This window comes from Tachysurus vachellii, chromosome 20, assembly GCF_030014155.1.
Source record: "Tachysurus vachellii isolate PV-2020 chromosome 20, HZAU_Pvac_v1, whole genome shotgun sequence".
NCBI lineage: Eukaryota > Metazoa > Chordata > Actinopteri > Siluriformes > Bagridae > Tachysurus > Tachysurus vachellii.
Window position 1 is genome coordinate 4,110,566 of NC_083479.1, and position 19,398 is coordinate 4,129,963.

Consider the following 19,398-nt stretch of genomic DNA (forward strand, 5'->3'; position numbering starts at 1 on the left):
TCGTTTGCATGTGTGTTGTTTCAGTCACAGTGTCACGTGCTCTTTATTAAACTTAGGTCAGTTCTCTGTATTTTTTCAGTACAGCTTTAACCATGATAATCTAATTGTTTATTAAATGTGTTGAATTAAGGATATTAGGATTAATGTATTTGATGCACCCAGAATGGTGCATTAAATTACTGTATGATATATATATACATATATAAAATAATACTGTATGATATTTATATGATATTATACACACACACTTTATATATACACTATATACACTATATATATATATATATATATTTTAATACCTATATATATATATATATATATATATATATATATATATATATATATATATATATATATATATATATATAAACACGTGATGTTTATAGATATATAGATATGTAATTATCTATACACGGATTTTTTTATTTAAATTATTTATTTATGTACTTTTTGGAGAACATTCTCTTGAGAACACTCCACTGAACACTACACTGTACACTACACTGTACACTACAACACCTAACAGTATGCACAGAGAAGCCCAGGGCATCATTGGCTGGGCCACTGTTTAGTAGTGAAGTGTTCAGTGCTCGGGTTCTTTCTCTGTTCACTCTACCGACCTTGATGGTGCTGATGACGTCACTGGGGACGTCCCGCCCTGATGGAGCTAAAACAAACAATGTGGAAATCACAAACAATTCTGGTGTTAACGCACATTTATGTTATCGGAGTTTCTGCTGCTGGATGACGTTTAGCCGTTTAAATTGTATGTTTACGCGTCTTTTTTGACTGCGTTTCCGAGCTGTGTTTATAATTCAGTCACATCAATAAAGCCCATAAATTCGGATTTTTCTTTCTGAAGTGTTGGCGATTTGTCACTTTATTATTTATTACGTTCACTAAAAGTGTCCGCGCTGTTAATCGTGTTCTCTTCCGTGCTTCGTCCCGTCGTGACGTTTCATCCCCTTCCATCTATTGTTAGGTTGTGACCACGATGCGCTTTATAGCAACCGTTGCCCTGTGATCCGGCGCCATAGTCACCGTAGTCGTGGCGACTGTAACCCACCAACAACAACAACCAGCACCTCGCGCTCCATCCTTACCGCCTCTGCCATCCTCATCCTCATCCTCATCCTCATCTCCACGCACCGTCCAGGTGAATATATCTTCCTTTCGTGTGTGTGTTTGTGTGTGTGTCGTGTCTCCGTCTGTAACAGCTTGCGCACGCCGACGCTTTGCTACCCGAACGAAGAATCTGCCGTGTTGTTGATCGTGGCCACGTTTCCAGATGCTGCTAAGTCGGCTAGCGACGTGGATACGGTTTCATCGCCGCTAACGCTAGCTTAGCCGCGCGCGTACGTGTCCGTCTCGTGCGCCCCTTTCTGTCGAACACTGTGAGGAAAAATACGTCTTTCATCACTGAATTATGATTCGTATCGAATATAAGGTCTGAACAGAACGTGTTTCACCTGTTCCCGGTGTATTTGTGTGGATGTTTTGAAGCTCAGCAGCTCCCAGCATCATTACTCCCTCAGGCAGGAGCAGGTGTTCGGAGCAGCAGCTCGAAAGCTAAACTGCTAGCAAGCTGAAGTTAACGGATAACGGCTAGAAAGGCTAGTTTTGTTCTGTTTGACGCCTTTTTTTTGCTCCGTGTAACGCTTTAATTCCTGTAAAATGGCTGCTTTTGTCGGTGTACGTTGTCGCGTTGACGTTTGTCATTCCTGTAGCTAATACTCTGACTGGCTAACGTTCAGGAGCAGGTGTCTGAACCAGGCTAATGAACCGGCAGCGGGTTTTTGTTAGACATAAGGACGTTACATGTACGTGTTCGGGTGAAATGACATTAATAGACACGGTCTAATGTTACAGAGAAGTCAGGCAGGTGTCTTGGGGGCAAAACTAGAGCAGTATTTGCTCGGTATCTATTGTTACAGCGGTGTCTTATCGCTGCTGTTAGCTTAGCATAGGCTAGCTACACAGAGTTCACCGTTTGGTCTTTTGTTTTGGTGCTTGACAAATAAGGTCGTGTTTTTGTTTCTCTGGTTTGTTTGTTTGTTAAACAGTTCGCAAGATTGTCAGAAAGTTCCCGAGGGGTGAAAGCTGGAAGTTCTTTAATCACATGAAGATGATGATGATTGTAATTTAATATTCTCTAGATCACCTTCACAGTCTATGGATTTTGTTCCTGTGCTTTTATTCTTGTGTTGTTGTGTTTTTTTTTTCTTTAATTCTTTGTTCTGTGTGTGTGTGTGTGTGTGTGTGTCTGTGTGTGCGCATCTGCTCAACAGCTGGATCGTTTACTAGATGTAAATACCAATGCCAATACCATTACTTGTGCGATGAATGGATCTTCTCTGTGTCTCTTTGGGTTATAACTTTACACATTTTCCTAGCAGTGAAGGATGTTTTTAGTCTTCAGGAGTTTTGGTTCAGTTCACATCTGTAATGTTCAGAGACCTAATTGTGTTTGTAACGCAACATCTGGATCATTAACAGTGCAATAGTCAGTATTTTTCCCCTTGTTTGTACAAATAATATGGATGATATGTGAAAACTACAGATGAACCCTTAGCAAAAGTCTATAAAGTTGCTGAGAGCTCATTTAGAAAATTGACATCTGGTTGGTTATTTATTTATTAATTTTATTTTATCTTAATGCCCCTCCTGTCAGTCATTTTATAGCCATTCTACTCTAAGTAGGCCACTGTAGTTCATGGGGGCAGGACTTTGTGAACATGGGTATGGATTATTCAAATATCCAACACACCTAACCATAAAAATGACTAATCTTACCTAATGCATCTTTAATACCACAGTGGATAAAACATACTGCTACTCTGGCTCATGGCGTTTCTACGTATCAGTCGTTCTGCAACAGAGCCAATTCTGTGTGTACAAAATTATCGTTTGAGATATTGATATATACGTGTGTGTGTGTAATATACGCATTGTAATCTGTTGGATAAAACCTCATTTGTCTCACGTGCTTATAGAGATTGTGGAATCTTTGGCACTTGAATCAAAGTTTCTTGGCATCTCGACAGATCCTGATGTATTGCACACATTTCCGTTCAGTTATTTATTTATTTTTCACAGATCAAAATTCCTTACCATCTCAATTTTGCGAACGGTTTCTCGGGATTGCATCATAATCGTTAGTGAGACGTGCTGCCGCCTCTTCGGTCCCCCTGTTGTCTTCATTAGGCGGAGAAACAGCTGTGCTCCACGAGCAGGTTGCAAGGACCTCGACAGGTGCTCACTAGGCCTACCTGGAGGGGGAGGACTGGCAAACGAATCATTCAGACCCTCTATTTCAAGTGTGTTGCTTGATTCTCAACAGTAACAGCATACCCCTGTGGGGTCACGTTAAGCTAGGGTTCAAGTTGTTCAGACGAGGACTAATTTAAAAAAAACAACAACAGAATGTACCGCTAGTGATGGCATCACACAATTGTTGATTTAAATAGAATAGGATTGGTTATCTATAGCACTATAACTAATGAGCAGCTTTTATATCTGTGATTTGTCTCACAGAAAGGTGAGGAATAAACTCTTTTTTTCTTTGCAGACTAAGCATTTTTGGGGTGATTCAGGTTTTTCAGTCCATCACCTTCCCCCACATGTCCATACCCGAGGACAGGATGTGAGAAAGGGCTAGTTATCAGATCTCATTACTACTCGCCCCAAAGGCAGGCAGATGAAAAAACAGGTGGCATGGCCCTATTTTTCTTTGTATCCCGTTCCTTTTTTCGAATCACTAAGAGCCCCCGAGTTCATATTTATTATTAACCAGTTTTGAGCTTGCACGTTTGCACGACAGGGACATGCTAAGTTAGGTGAATCTGCCTGATCTCTTTTGTAATGAGGTGTAAGAAGAAATAATTGTGCAGTTAGGTCATCGTTAAGTGTGTGTGTGTTTTACAGGAGCTCTTGTAAGATTCAATGTGCTGGAGTAAGAGCCTAATGATGTAAGAGCTTTGAAGGCAACCTTTCCAGCAGTGGTAAAAATTGGTCAATGAAGGGGGTTGCACATGATGAAGATGTGTGTGTGTGTGTGTGTGTGAGAGAGAGAAAGAGAGATGGAGGAAGGGAGGGAGAGTAAGAGCGAGCAATGCCCTCCTCTTGGCCCTTTGTTAGCACTTGGCTTTTGAGGCAGGCTGAGTTCGGGATTTAAGTGGGCCACAGGGGAGCGCGTGAATGCACGGAAGGTGCAGAAGGCCTTGGGGACGAGGGGGGTGCAAGTAGCATGCTGGAGAACCCGGGCAGGTGCCTGTTTGTGGCAAGTTTTCCATCACTTCTCATCAGGGTGAGCCAGGGAGCAGGTGGCCTTTGTTTGGAGGCTCTAGTTTATTGTACATGAGAATTCTGCAGGTCAGCCTGGCTCTGCTTTCATGCTGTTGTTTCAATAGCTTAGAATCTGCTTTTTTTTATTATTTTTTTTATTTAATTTGTTCTGGTATTAGAATAAAATCCCATTTTGTGCACGCTCCTAAACACGTTGCGAAAATGCTTTCCTGAACAAATAAACCTCCGCTATTAACGTTTGCCTGAACACAACAGCACCTGTATCCTCCAGGTAAATGATAAACAGGAGGTGAGGAGAAGGTGGAGGGAGACGTGTTGCCATGAGCTCAGCCTCTAGGGAAAGTCTTTCGGGCTGTCTGTAAGCAGAGGGGGTAATTATCCAGGAAAGACCTAGAGTGTAATAAGTCTTTCCAGCATCGACGTAAACTTTATTCCTCGTGAAACTCAGGATGAGGCTACAAAGCTTTACGCTACATGGTTTCATAAAGGTACAGTGCTGACCAATCCTGATTGCAGGTCCAAACCCAGATCCTTACCACCATCTGGGTTCTCTGTAATTTTAGAACAAAATAATGTTGTGTGGCAGAACGTATCCTTACTCTGCAGGGTGGATATTTTAAAATACTAAATCCACACTTCTCTAATGAAGAACAGGCAGTGGTCACCGGTCATACAGGTGAGCTGAAGGCGATACGTGCAGCGTACACGTCCCCTTATTCATATCCTCTCTCTTCCAACTGTTTGTATTGGTGTGGCAAGTGCCTGAGAGAGACTGTCTCTCTCACACGAGCGCTTCATCGAAGTGAATCATGATCCAGATTTTTCATACACCCTGCGCGCAGTAGGCTGACTGATGAATCACAGGGCTCTGTGATAATCTTGGATTTTGTAGACGTGTAATTTCGGTTCGCCTGCAGCCAGTTAGAGCAAGGGTTTATAAAGGCTGGAGCGCGAGACCCAAGGCGCGGAAACGCTTAATTATTAACTGCCTTTATTACTGGGGACACCGCGACAGGCTCCATTCATTCCCGCATTCAGTGTGTGAAAAGAAGCCTGGTTCGTTTTCACTTATTTTATCCATGTTCTAATACCTTACAGCTTCCTTCTACACACCAGTTCTTGTCAGAACCAACACATGATGAAATATTTCACGGTTTGAATTTCCAAGGCTGCTCTTGCAGAATAATGGGTGAGTCACGGTTGCCGCTGCACTCGAGTAGCACAGCTGGGCCAGGTGTCGGTAACGTCACAGATACAGCGACTCTTCAGGGCTTGAGCAGATGGACACAAGCTGATAAGCACTTTCTCATTCTCAGCCATGCGCTTTCTGCTCCATCTTCTTTTTTTTACCTAACATTTACACGGCGTTTGCGCTCACGCGTGCGTGCGTTTAGACCGCCGCTTCAACAAGAGATAGAAGCCGAGGCGTAGGCAGCGTAGGTAATCTTCATCATTTCATGCACCTAATTTGATTTTAGCTGCAAACTTGTAGCTGCTTTTCCAGATTTAGTAATAAAGCAGCGTCAGATCGTTAAGGGAATGAGTGTGGGGTTTGTGTGCAGGTTTTATTACGTGCTCCTTATGAATTGGAGTCTTTCTGGCATGTATTTTATTGTGCAAAGTGGTAGTGAGTTAAAGATAAGTAGTAAATTATGCAAATAAATCTGTGCTAAACGAGTAAATGAGATGCTTAGGGTCACGCTGGAGCCAGGAACTCTGCTGGGGTGCTAGATTTCACATCTTCACTTGCTGGTAGAGGAGATATATATACTTTTTGTTTGTTTGTTTTAATCAGAGCTTGAGCATTGCTACAAACCCTGTTTATCATAATGCATGACTTCTTTTTATATTGCATCATGAAAATAGGTTTGTAAAATAGCTCTGACTGTCTGGCTCTAACCCTCCTCCAATAATGAAATTATTGATAGAAAAATGGATTTCGCAGCTTGCCACTGTATACTCTAAGAAATAGGCTTATTAGATTTAAGGGCCGGATCAATGTACTGAAATGCCACATATTCTGATAATCATTTATCACCAGGTCACAATTCCAATTGTATTGTTGCATTGCCCAGCAGTAAATGACCCCCTTCTTAAAGACACTGGGTGTTTATCTCAAATTAAAGAACCCCTCAATCTATTGTGGAAAAGCCTTTGATCACTGTACAGTATGTATTGTACTGCCTCATAGAATCACAAGACATCTTTTGACTATTTATAGCACTTGATGCTGCAGTAAGCCTTCAAATGAAACACCACTAACCTGCTTTATTTGCTCACACATGTAAAATTGAAATGATTATGTATACCATTCAGCCTTAAAGACCGCATCTGTGGATTCCCATAAAGTATAATGTGGTGTAATTGGTATACAGACAATGTTTGATTCACTGAGGCAGCCTTGTATAAACCCTCAAAATAATGGCTGTCAAGAGCCCCGTTTACACCCTGCACTAACGGAGAGTAGCACTGCTGCTGAACTGGATGCTTAAGCAGATCTAAACGCAGTCTATACAGAATGCTCAGAAGGAGACGGTCTCTGATACGTTGGAATCGTGGACTTGTTTTTACGGTACAACAGTGTGTACAGTGCTTGTGGTGATGTCAGGTGAGATCCAGTCACATAAATGTAGATAACGCATAATAATAGCACGTGTGATGATGCATTATCTTGATATATCGGTTTCTAACCTGTGTTCTGTGAGCTTTTAGACCAAAGTGTTCTTCTAAACTGTGGCTTTGATGTGTTTTTTGGTTTTGTGGTCTGGCGCCATGAACCTGTAACAATCCTACGTCCTCGGTAAATTGTGTCATATCACATACGATGTGCGGTAACACGAGCTGTACAATTTTTGTCAAGTGTCATCGTGTTAAGAAGTCATTTTAAAACGGATGATATTTAAAGGTTATTAAATTCACCACTACTCCTTCTCCTTCTCCTGCGTAGGCGCCATGCAAACCCCAGAGGCTGGCGCTGACTCCTCGTCCACAGTGCCCCTCCAGACCAGCGTGCCTGTGCAGCCTGCTGTTACTACCCAGCAGGTGCCCACTCAGGTGCCAGTACAGCAACAGGTCAGCTGTTCCACCACCTCTGGTGCTGCTACTAATCAGAGTATATTAAGTATTTAAATGCTTATATGCATGTTCTCTCACAGGCACAGACTGTTCAACAGGTCCAGCATGTGTACCCGTCCCAGGTGCAGTATGTGGAGGAGAACAGCGGCGTCTACACCAACGGAACCATGTAAGTGGGCCGACGTGTCCAAAACATCTCAATACAAAAGTCTCAGAATAGGAAAAGGAGCAAAAACTGCTCCTGTGTATGATGGAGTCCATCAGGCAAAAACAAGTTGGCCAAATAAGAACCTGGTAGGTTATTTAAAATGATCAGATTTGAGGATCTGCTTGACTTTGCAGTTAATACAGAAGCAAACGATAAAAAAAATTAGCCTACCTTTCATAGTATCTTAATTGTCTCTGAATATTCATGCATATAGATGGTAACTGTGTGCTAGTCTTGTATGGAAGCTTTGTTTCGCACTTTTTGTTGCATCAGCATTTCTACATTCTGCATGTTCTTGATTCTCAAAAGATTTCCTGTCATCATTTAATTAATTAAATAATTAATCTGTCTAGTAAAATTCCCACACCTGCAATCAAACCTACTGTATCCCATCTTAAACAGGGATAAAAGAAAGAAGTGATCCCTAATGCACTAATACGTGTCTAGTGAGAGAATGTTTGTGTTCCCATGCACCAGCATAGCCCTGTTAATAACACGATAAGGTAGGTCAGGTGTTAAACCTTGTAATTGAACAGCACATGGAAAAATCCTCTTTAAGAAAATCTTTCTCCTATAGAAACTTTTAAGGCGAACGTCTGTTTCCGCCATCAAGCACAACATCAAATAGAGTCTGATCCACCACTCGGTGCCCAGCTTAAGGGTTTGTTCGATTGTCCAACGACAAAAGATTGAGACATTCGTTGCATTTGGCTTGAGTGTCTTTGCCTTCTTTTTTTTTGAGCGGGGGTGGGGGTGGGGGAATGAGGAAGGCACGAGGAAGGCGAGAAACCGTCCTGTCACTAAAACATGTTGGCGCCGACGCCACTTCAGCCCCAGCGGGGGTGTAAAATTGTGCAGTCACCTGATGCTGACTGCAAGTTTTGACGAGGTCTTAAAGAAGCTGAGCTGCGTTCGAGAGCTGGAGAGCACTTCACTAAGCTTGTGCGCATGAAGCGAAGGACATGCAGCAGAGTTACACCTCGTACACTGAAACCTTTTTTACCAAATGGCACATCTGACCTCTTTTTTTATAGTGTATATATACTACGGGGTATCATAAACACTTCATAGAGGTTATTTTTATTTAATTTCATTTATAGCAGTCCCAGGGAACATATCAAGGATACGCCTTCACTGATACTGGGCCTGAAGGCAACAATAGACAGAGGCAATACAAACAAAAAAAAGTCACACCAGTTCACAAGCGCACATTTCTTATAATAAGAAGCAGTTTTTAAGCAAAATGAAAACATTATGATGATAAGTGCATGTTGTAAATATCATAAAAAGGTGTCTGACAAAGCAGAGTGAGAGCAGGGATTAACACGCACCTTGAGTTCTTTATGTATCCATGAGAATCAGAAACAAAGCCTTTATTAAAATGCAGCTAGATGCTTTCAAAGACATCATTTGTGCGAAGAGATGTTGTTTTTATTATTATTAACATCGTTTGTTTGTTTTGGTTATTTTCTTTCCCTTCACACATTTTTAAATCCTCATTGCATCATCTTTTATGGTCATAGGTTAAAATAGTGCCCAGCCTACTGGTGGCTGGTAAAGTGAGAGAAAAGAGATGCCAATTAAATTGTCAGCTGGTAGAAATGTTCTGCTGTACTTGAGCAAAGCTACAAGGGAACCTCATGTGTGCTCTAAAATGTGACTTGGCAGAAACGTACTGTTGCAGAGAGCTGGCGTCGTGACTGCTTTGCTTTGTGCTTTTCACATTAATATTCACAATAATGTGTGTTAGGCACAAGGAGAAATCAAAACATTTTCTATATATTTTTATGACATTATTTACAGTGCACTATGTCCATACTACATGTTAAACTCTATTGACTCCCAAAAGAGATGGAGGAGGAGAAATCCTGAAAAATGCAGGTTTAAACAAGCAAAACACCCACCGAGACCCAATGTTGTGGTGGGAGCTGGATCACAATTCCATAAAAAAAAGTGTGAGACTTATATGCTATTATCGTCTAAGCAAAATCTAAGCAATATCAAGACCTATCCGTGGCACGTTCCCAGTTGAACTCGAAAGTGATATACTATATGTAAAATAGATGCAAAGCTAAATCCGCACAGAAAGACGTTTGACTTCTCGTTATATTGTATCATATCTGCTCCGTTTTTTTTTCCTTCAGACGCGCGTACTCGTACTCTGAGCCGCAGCTGTACAGTCAGAACAACAGCGGGAGCTACTTTGACACGCAAGGCGCCGTGCCCCAAGTGAGCACAGTGGTGACGACTCACAGTCTGGCCAACAACGGCAGCACTAACGGCGGCCTGGCTATGGGCCTCACGGGGGGTCAGATCATCAGCAGCTCAGGGGCCTATCTGATCGGGTCCAACTCCATGGATGGCTCTGCCCCTCACGCCGGAGCGCAGACCACTAGGGCTTCTCCTGCTACGGTACAACAAAACCCAGTGATCAAATCCTCATTACCTGCTTTCTCTCACTGTAAGGGAGGATGAACACTTAACCCTATGTTCTGTTTGAGTTCAACAAATCTAGTGAAAATTGAAACGACGCAAATTGACGTGCAAGAGTTTCACAAAATTTGATGTATTTTAAAGAGATTTCTTCATTCTCTTCACAGCTGTGTAAACACAAGCATGAGAAGTGATTGGTGAAAAATTTAAAATAAGAATTGCATTTTTGCAAATGTATAGCCAAAAAAAAAAAAGAAAGAAAGAAAAAGATTCCTGGGGAGAACATGAGGGTTTTAATGAATTAAGAACACGTATATCTTTATACTAATTTCCTCCTGGAGCAGTGAGCTGGAAGATGATTACTAGATCAGTTTTGACCTCTGGTGGTAAGGTGCGGTAGTGTTCTGTGTAAGATCAGTGCGTGTGTTGCTTTGCAGAAATGTTGCACTGTTTCAAAGGAGCACTTCTCCTAAACATGTTTATCTGAAGAAAACCACACCTGCTGGCACCATTCCCATTTTTGGGTGAATTATTCCTTTGAGTAGTGTGTATGTGAATGGTTTTACTGACGTGAATCTGCTGTGCTGTGTTGCTCTGTGTCACTTTTGGTGGTTGGGAAGCTTGATGCGGTTTTATTTTTCTGCTAATCTGTACTGATTGCTGCATATCTTAGTGGTTTTCAGTACGGGTCTCTGTCGCTACAGCCTTTGTTTTATTTCCCCCCCTTTCTTTTTTGTTTTCCCCTCCATTTTTCCTTTTGCTCTTTGGTCTATCAGATTGAAATGGCGATTGAGACGCTCCAAAAGTCTGAGGGTTTGTCCAGTCAGAGAAGTTCACTGCTCAACAGCCACGTAAGTCACAAAAACATGCCGATGCCTTGTTCCTTCTTCATTGTCTTCTTTCCCTCCCCCGTTTTTGCGCTCTTGTCGATTTCTCCCTCTTTAGGTGGTGGGGCTTGGGCAGCATTCTTTCTTTTGTTTTGACACTTTCTTGGATGTCTCTTATCAGATTGTAATCTTGCAAGTAATGCTGTGTGATGCACTAATATAAGATGCTTTGATAACGCGAACGCAAATGACTGCAAATTCAGCACTTATTTACAGATTTATTATGCCATTACTTTCCACAATTTTAAAGAAATTGGGACAAAACTGAATCGCCCAGCCCTACTTGCAAAATTGAGAGTAATGTAAATAGTCACTCTAGTTTTTCCTCTCCTTTTATGGCTTCTGATGTTGAAGTGAAAGTTAGAATGCTTTACATTTGTGAAGCTGTTTAACTAAATAAATAACTAAACCTCATGACAATGTTGTCCTACAGCTGCAGTGGCTTCTGGATAACTATGAGACTGCAGAGGGGGTGAGTCTGCCTCGTTCCACACTCTACAACCACTACCTGCGCCACTGCCAGGAGCAAAAGCTCGATCCGGTCAACGCTGCATCATTCGGGAAACTCATCCGCTCCATCTTCATGGGCCTGCGCACACGCCGCCTTGGAACCAGGTACTTTCACCTGAAGCCTCCTCACGAGCCTTTTCTGCGTTAATGCAGTCCACAAGTCGATCAGCTAACACTGCATTTTGAACGCAGGGGGAACTCCAAATATCATTATTACGGGATACGTGTGAAGCCAGACTCGCCTCTGAACCGGCTGCAGGAGGACATGCAGTACATGGCACTGAGACAGCAGCCTGTGCATCAGAAACAGAGGTGTGCTCTTTTTAACTATTTTTCCCCCCTTATATATAAAAAAAAAAAAAAATTGGTGCTTCCTGTTACTACTTTAGGTAATACTATGAGACTCCAATAAACTTTTATAAACTATTAATAAACTATTAATTTCCTGTGCTTTTACAGGTTCAAGTCTGTTCAGAAGGCAGATGGCTTTTTAGGAGACAACTACGCAAGCAGCGGCCATCACAATCCTAATGCGGCCGAACAGACAGTCCTTGCGCAGAGCCAACACCATCAGCAATTCCTGGGTAAGGAGGCCGAAAAGAAGAGTAGATTAAATCTATGATGATTTAATTATTGAATGATTTTAACGGACACGTTTCAAACGTGCAGACGCATCTCGGGCCATTCCCGAGTTTGTAGAGCTCGATCTTGGAGATAACGGAATGGACGGTATCAGCATGGAAGACATCAAAGCTCTTCAGATACTTTACAGAGAGCACTGCGAGGTAAGAGGTTTTGGAGGTTACACATTTCTTGATTTAGTTTTTCTTTTGTCCTTTAAGTGGTAGGCATTACTCTACACCATGGTACAATAATGACATTACCATCCACTGGCCTATTTTTTGTTTATTCTTTTGTGCTCGTTTCCCATTTGGCTCGCAGGCAATCTTGGACGTAGTGGTAAACCTTCAGTTTAGCTTGATCGAGAAGCTCTGGCAGACATTTTGGCGCTATTCCCCTTCCAACTCAATAGAGGGCATCACTATGACTGAAAACGGGTACGTTGCTCTACATTACTACCGGCCCTGTACCAGTAGCACATAAAAACACACAGATTAAAATTGTGTGTTTATAATGTACAGCGGGATGAGTGAGATTGAAGGACGTCTGCCACGTGCCAGACTCTTGCTGCTGTGCCACAGTGAAGCTGTGCTGAAGTGGATGAACACCTGCGATCACCTGATGTACCAGGCTCTAGTGGAGATCCTCATCCCTGATGTCCTCAGACCCATTCCTAGTAAGCAAAACCCTTTCCTCTGACAGAGCTTCTCAGGTTGTGCACCAAGGGACTACTTTAAAGGTACCTTAAATTCCACTAAGCCCTCATGGCGTTATTGATGATCTGAGTAATTAAATCATTGAATGGGTTTAATCCAAATCTCAAACAAGCTAATAAGCACTTTAATGGTTTTTTTTTAACCACAGACACTATGTGTAGCAGTGCTGAAAATAATGACGAGTATATACTGTACATAGTCATCATACATAGTTTTGTCACCTCTCCAGGTGCCTTGACTCAAGCCATCCGTAACTTTGCCAAAAGCCTTGAGGGCTGGCTCACCAACGCCATGAACGCCGTTCCACAGAAAATGATCCAGACCAAGGTTGGCCAACACTGCTGTTTGTTCTAAACCAAAAAGATGATGTCTATTTCTCCCGTACACACCTTAAACCACGTGACCTTGGCTAATAGCTATAATCACAGGTTATTTGACATTTGATGTACAACACTAGCACCATGTTCTCAGTGTAACTCTGTTGTCTGTGCCACAGGTATCCGCTGTTAGTGCCTTTGCGCAGACCCTGCGCAGATACACGTCTCTGAACCACCTGGCCCAGGCAGCACGTGCTGTCCTGCAGAACACCTCACAGATCAACCAGATGCTCAGTGACCTGAACCGTGTGGATTTCGCCAACGTGCAGGTGCATCTCAATTCACATCCCTATAAGCACATGCTAGAGGAGTTGTTAACAATTCAATTTCTGGTACATCACACACTCGGACTCCAACTATGTTGAACTATAAATAACAATAATGCCCACATCTGAATTTGATTCATTGCTTCTATATTTTTAATTCTCCTGCCCTTGTTATTAATGACTCCTTCAAGAATCAATTAGCCATGTAGAACAATCCTCCAAAGGAGACAAAGTGCATCAGAGGGCGAAATTTGAGCTGTGGTGATGGCTTCAAAATGGATTTTGCCTCTTTGCCAACATATTCTTTATAGTGGAACCAATTTTTTTTTTACTGGAGTAACACTAAAACTTTTCAGTGCAGAAGCATACAGCAAAACTGAGACCATTTATGCTCATGGTTTAAAAAAAAAAAAAAATCTGGCAAATGAAATGGAAAGAAATACACTTTTACTTTGTTCAATAAATTGATGTCATTTGTTTTGCACCGTTTATTTTCCTTGTATTGAATTTAAGATAGTACTGAAGTAAAAGATGCTAAAACATGATAATACATTTTAAATAATTGAAATACAGAGTCTACTTTGCTTCTGGATATGTCTGGCTTCTTTGTTCATTTCTGTGAAAACGTGTCAGAAGTAGGCTGTAATTGTGGTAGAGGTACCAACATGTTTGTGTGGATTTGGTTTTGCAGGAGCAGGCATCATGGGTCTGCCAGTGTGAGGAGGGCATGGTGCAGCGACTCGAGCAGGACTTCAAAGCTACGCTGCAGCAGCAGAGCTCCTTAGAGCAGTGGGCCGCCTGGCTCGACAACGTGGTCAGTCAGGTCCTCAAGCCCTATGAGGACAGGCCGAGTTTCCCTAAAGCGGCACGCCAGTTCCTGCTCAAGTGGTCCTTTTATAGGCAAGCTCCGGCTCCTCATACTACACAGGCTTCTATCTACTCCTTCAATAGTGTCGTTGTTGCCATTATTTTCCGGTTAAGTTTCTATTATGTGAGTGTATCAAGCCAACATTATCGAGCATATAACATCAGGGACTTGTGTTCTACTGAGTTAGAATGCAGGGAAGTGACCTACCATGATTTCTATGCATAAGATGTATATATTTAATTCTGACCAACCCAAAAACTGGAAGATACAATTTAAACAATTTTTTGCTCCTCTGCAGCTCGATGGTGATCAGAGACTTGACCCTGCGCAGTGCTGCCAGCTTCGGCTCCTTCCACCTGATCAGGCTGCTGTATGACGAGTACATGTTCTACCTGGTAGAGCACCGTGTCGCCCAGGCGACCGGAGAGACACCCATTGGGGTTATGGGAGAGGTTTGTAGTTACTTTAATTTTGGCCTGTTATTATGCCCCAGCACTGTTGAATTCGTCTATTTAATTGGTCAGAAGGTCTTGATTAGAACTGATTATTCAATTTAAAAGTTTCTCAATAAACTCCTTTTAATATGCCATTGCTTCTATGGCTAATTCAAACAGAATCTTGTTCTACGAATGTCCTACAGCATTAAATGTAATAATAATCAACTTTTGATGTGTTAAGCACCTCATACTGATTATTCTCTTCAGTGACTGAGCTGTTGGTAGACATGATGTCAGATATTTTTGTTGGCGCTCTTACTACATGAGCTGTAGTAAGACTTTGTCTTCCAAACTTCTGTCTTCAATACTAACTGAAGGGTCACTCATTTTTATGCATGTCAATCATAATTAAATGCCCCGTGTTTGCAGGTCTAAGTGTTGTAAAATCCTGTGCACTTTTATGTTTCTTTATTTAACTGTTATCCTTGTTGCAGTTTGATGACCTGAATACCATGTCACCCACCAACATTGACAAAGGTAGGCATGCTTTACAACCATAGCCTATAATTTGAATTCTGGTTTCTCCTGCTGTCTGTTTCATAAATGGAATTTGCCAGCTCAGGTAAGAGGCACATTTTAAAGCAAGAATTTGGCATAATTGTTGTGTGTGTTCCATATATCAGACGAAGTAAGCGAGATGGACAGTGAGCTTGAGGAGGAGATGCAGGAGGTGGGTGAGCCGCTGCCCAAGCAAGAGAAAGCAGAGGCTGAGGTGATTCAGGTGTTGCAGGTGGGGACTATGGAGGACGGAAGCAGCGCTGTGGTGGGCGTGGTGCAGCCAGAAATGCTGGGTACTATAGGGCTGCAGCAGCAGTCCACCATCCGTCACTGCGGTGGGGCCGGGAACGCCTATGCCTCTGTGTGACACTTTCACCAGCTCTCTCTAAAAAAGTTTTTTCTTATCCCTCCACTTGACGCCTCTTAGTTGTACTCATTTACATCTTTCTGTCATCATGTAACATGCTCTCTTATATTCAGCAGGGTCTGATCACAACACTATAGCAGCAGATACTTCAGTCCTGCACTGCCATTATAAGAACTTGGTTTATGTGGTCAGTCTGTTGGAGTCAGAGCAACCCTTGAAGCAAGAAGGTGCTCAATGTTAACGTCTGTATGCTGAAAAGAATGGGTCAGTTTTTATTTTTTCCTTCCCTCAGCTGACCAAGAACCCCAATCCAAGCCACTAGCTCCACAGGAAAAACAACCACCACTGAATTTCATTGTATTTGTATTGTTGGTCATTGTTTTTTGTTGTTCCCTATGTGGCTTTGCATCAGAGTTGGAAATCTTGCTGTGTATTGTGCTGCTATAACCTCAAGCGAGCTGTCCAGCCTCTTCCTTGAGCCGTTTTCCTTGCCTTCTGTTTTAAATCAGTCTGGTCTTAGGAGAGAATTCATTTTACATCTCTACGTATCCAGTGCAGACCTGGTGAGTTTGCTGGTTTTGGTAGATTTCGTTTTTTTATTGAGTGATTGAACCAAAAAAAAAAAAAGTAAAAACAAAACATTGGAAGTGTTGAGATTGGCTGTTCCAGGCTGTTGTATAGCTTCATGTCCTCGATTGCATCTGTGCTGTCATAAAACTGAGCTAATGTCAGGGATTTAATGTACCTCGGGTTCATGCTAGTGCCTTAACCCAGCAACAGCTTTTATATTTTGTCGAAGCTACTGCAACGCACTGAGGAGGGCCATTTCTACTAGAACAGTTGCTGCCAATAAATAAATAAATAAATAAATAAATAGTCACTGCTAGATATCTAACACTGGATCTGTAATCCGTCATCAGTGTGAGTTGTCGATTATTTGTTTAGTAATGGATTTACGTGTGTGTCTTAAATTGTTTGTGTAACAGTCACCCTACCTCACACCAGTGGTGCCAGCTGTTGGACGAACGCCTCAAGTTTTGTTGTGCGTTACGTCGTACTGTTTAAACTTGTCAGTTCATCACACTGTCATTCCCTTTGTTTCACACTGGATATCTGTACAGGGGACCAAATCTTGCGCTGATATAAATATTGCTATATATATATATGTAGGCTAAATCATTTCATACTTGTCATTTAGTTGATACGACGCAGGTGGTGTTGCTTTGATTCATCAATCCGTGCACTGACTGTGAAGGGAGTTCCTACTGTATGCCAGTTTATTCAGTAACAGGAGATTTGGGGGAGTGGCTGGTTCATCAGAGAGAGAGATATTTAAATATATTTAAAACTGAGAAACTAGTCTGTGTAATAGCACTCCAGTTAAAGGCACAGACCATATTAACTGACTGCTTTATTAATGATTAATAGTGGTATTTTGGACTTATTGATTGTTCTGTACGTTTAACAAAAACCCACTGGAAAACAATATTGCCTTTACTACTTTTTTTTTTTTTTTAATTAAGTACACTAGCTTTCCTGACTCCTCTAGAAGGCGTTAAAGTGTCTGTCAAACTAACCGAAGCAGGAGCTTTGACTGTTTCTTTTCAACTTGCTGTGCAATCTATGAACTGGAATAGGAAAAAGTCGTTTTCTATACAGCAGAGAGCCTAAATCTAACCAAAAGCAAGGCAGCTGACAGGAACATATAGAGATTGTGTAATGGAGTGTGGAAGTCTCCGCCATTGAACATGTTTTAATTTAGATCCTTTGTGTGAATGTGACATTTTGTCGTATCCTCTTGTGCCTGGAGCGAGGAGTTTTTAGCCATGAGTTAGTTTTATTTTTTTTTTTTTTTAAAAAAGTGCTTTTGGTCTTGCATGCTTTTTATTGTGCTGCTAGAATGTCAAGATTTTGCAGTTGTTTTTTACTTTTATTCAAGATATTGTCAGTGCACAATAATTTATTTCTTGCCATATTAACAAGCCTACTATTTTTAAGTCAAGTTACAAAATATTTATTTGATTTGACTGAAAATGGCCCTACCCTTGGTTTGTCACACTGAAGTTGGCCTTGCTAGATTAGCTTGCACTAGAGGGGTTAGTGAGGCGTCACTTTTTTGTTTTGTTTTGTTTTTTTAATGACACAGCTAAGTTCTAAGCAGTAGCTTTACTTGAATTTAACCCTCAACGCAGTTTTGGATGTATCCAAGCTATGAGTCATCCCTTAAAAAAAGCCCCATCCCAAATTGCATACCTCTAGTGTTGGATTATGTTAAAATCTGCCACCGTACACTGTCAAGAATTAGTAGCAACACTTACTGATTTTAGTGAACGCTTAAATCCAGCAACCAAACTAATACAGTTCATGTACCATAGAAATGTTAAAGTATTGTTATATTTGTTGTCTTTCCCTGACTAATCTGAGTTTCAGAAATATGATGGCATATTGTTTGGGAACTAGACACTGACTCTACTTCACAGAGCTTTTTTTTTTTTGCCCCCTCCAAAGCCAGATGAGTTTTGGACATATGCCACATAGCACCACTGTGTGGTTTTTAAACAGAGCCAGTCCATCACTTAAAGGCTGTGACAAACACAAACATATCAAATACCCCGAGCTGGAGTGAACAGGAAAAGGCTCTTCTAGTTCTAGCAAGGCAGCTTCACTGGGAAAGAGACTTCAGTGCCTTGAATTTTACTAAGACCTCCAGGAGCAGACAAAATGTTTGCCAATTTCTGCAATTATCTCAACTATAAGTGCAGAAACACAGAGGCGTTTATGCTGCATGCTTAAAACAAGATCTACTCTTACATGTGGTTCAGGTGCCCGTACTGTCCAACGTCCCTCCCCATCCACACAGACACCTGCCACAGATATGCACACTTGCATTTAGAGGTACATCACTGACTTCATCTCACTATTGTGGTGACTAATAACTGTATTATTATCTTACAATGGGAGTCTACCACTATGACCGCTGCACTATCCCAGTCATCACAACTTTTCTTTCCTCTTTCTATTATTTGTAGTGTGATTAAAGTCTTTATGCTTCGGGAATATTTTAAGTGCCATTTGACAGTTTACGTAGTGCACCGTGGCCTGCTGTAGCGCGTTCTAATGCAAGCACAAGCGTTGTGGTACTCTCGAGCGACTCTGCTCGGAAAAAGCAGTCGCAGTTGTAAATATTGAGCTTAAACGGATGGTTATTTATTTACTTACCCTTTCTTTAACCACTGAAGTGTACATTGTGATTCTTTTCTGCCCTCTTTCTCTTACAATGTATTGTACTTTACATTTTTTTTTTGTTTTTTTTGTGTTTGTTCCAATTTCTCTTAGTAAATTATATTCTCTGAAAACTTGGTAAGAGCTAACCACTATGTGTAGAGTGATTTGTATTGTGTATTTTACATGAAGGATGAGAAAACTGGGGAACTTTTATATTTATAAAGGCATATATTAACAACATTTAGTGTGTCGGTTACGAGATAAAAATAGAACTATCCAAGACACATGTAGTTTGGTTTTTCTGAATATTTCAGACTTGAGCTCAGGCTAGCTTCTTAGTGTTGTTTACTTACTTGTGGCTTGTCTTTCAATTAATAAACTTTTCCTCGTTGAAAGCTCTGTCTCACGGCTGGTGTTGCTGGCATTGCACAATGCATAAAATGCTACACAACAATATTAAAAAAAAAAATTCAATTAACATTTTGGAATGATTTGTGACCCATGTACACTCACCAGCTAAAATCTGTATTCTTAAATGCTTTTCT

The 19,398-nt window shown here is 41.4% G+C and overlaps 1 protein-coding gene across 2 annotated transcripts; it reads left to right on the forward strand.

Annotated features, from left to right (window-relative positions):
- Nucleotides 1-808: 808 nt before the first annotated feature.
- On the forward strand, nucleotides 809-19,248 carry rfx3 (regulatory factor X, 3 (influences HLA class II expression)). Of its 2 annotated transcripts, XM_060896166.1 has the most exons (17): nucleotides 809-1,156; nucleotides 7,253-7,377; nucleotides 7,461-7,549; nucleotides 9,733-10,000; nucleotides 10,798-10,872; nucleotides 11,342-11,523; nucleotides 11,611-11,730; nucleotides 11,878-12,002; nucleotides 12,088-12,203; nucleotides 12,361-12,476; nucleotides 12,561-12,715; nucleotides 12,985-13,082; nucleotides 13,252-13,401; nucleotides 14,090-14,298; nucleotides 14,565-14,718; nucleotides 15,198-15,240; nucleotides 15,387-19,248. In XM_060896166.1, the coding sequence occupies exons 2-17, from the start codon at nucleotides 7,258-7,260 to the stop codon at nucleotides 15,626-15,628; spliced, it is 2,262 nt and encodes a 753-aa protein (XP_060752149.1). In that variant the 5' UTR covers nucleotides 809-1,156; nucleotides 7,253-7,257; the 3' UTR covers nucleotides 15,629-19,248. The 2 variants fall into 2 exon arrangements, with proteins under 2 accessions (XP_060752149.1, XP_060752150.1); XM_060896167.1 differs by lacking the exons at nucleotides 809-1,156; nucleotides 10,798-10,872.
- The last annotated feature ends 150 nt before the right edge of the window (nucleotides 19,249-19,398 follow it).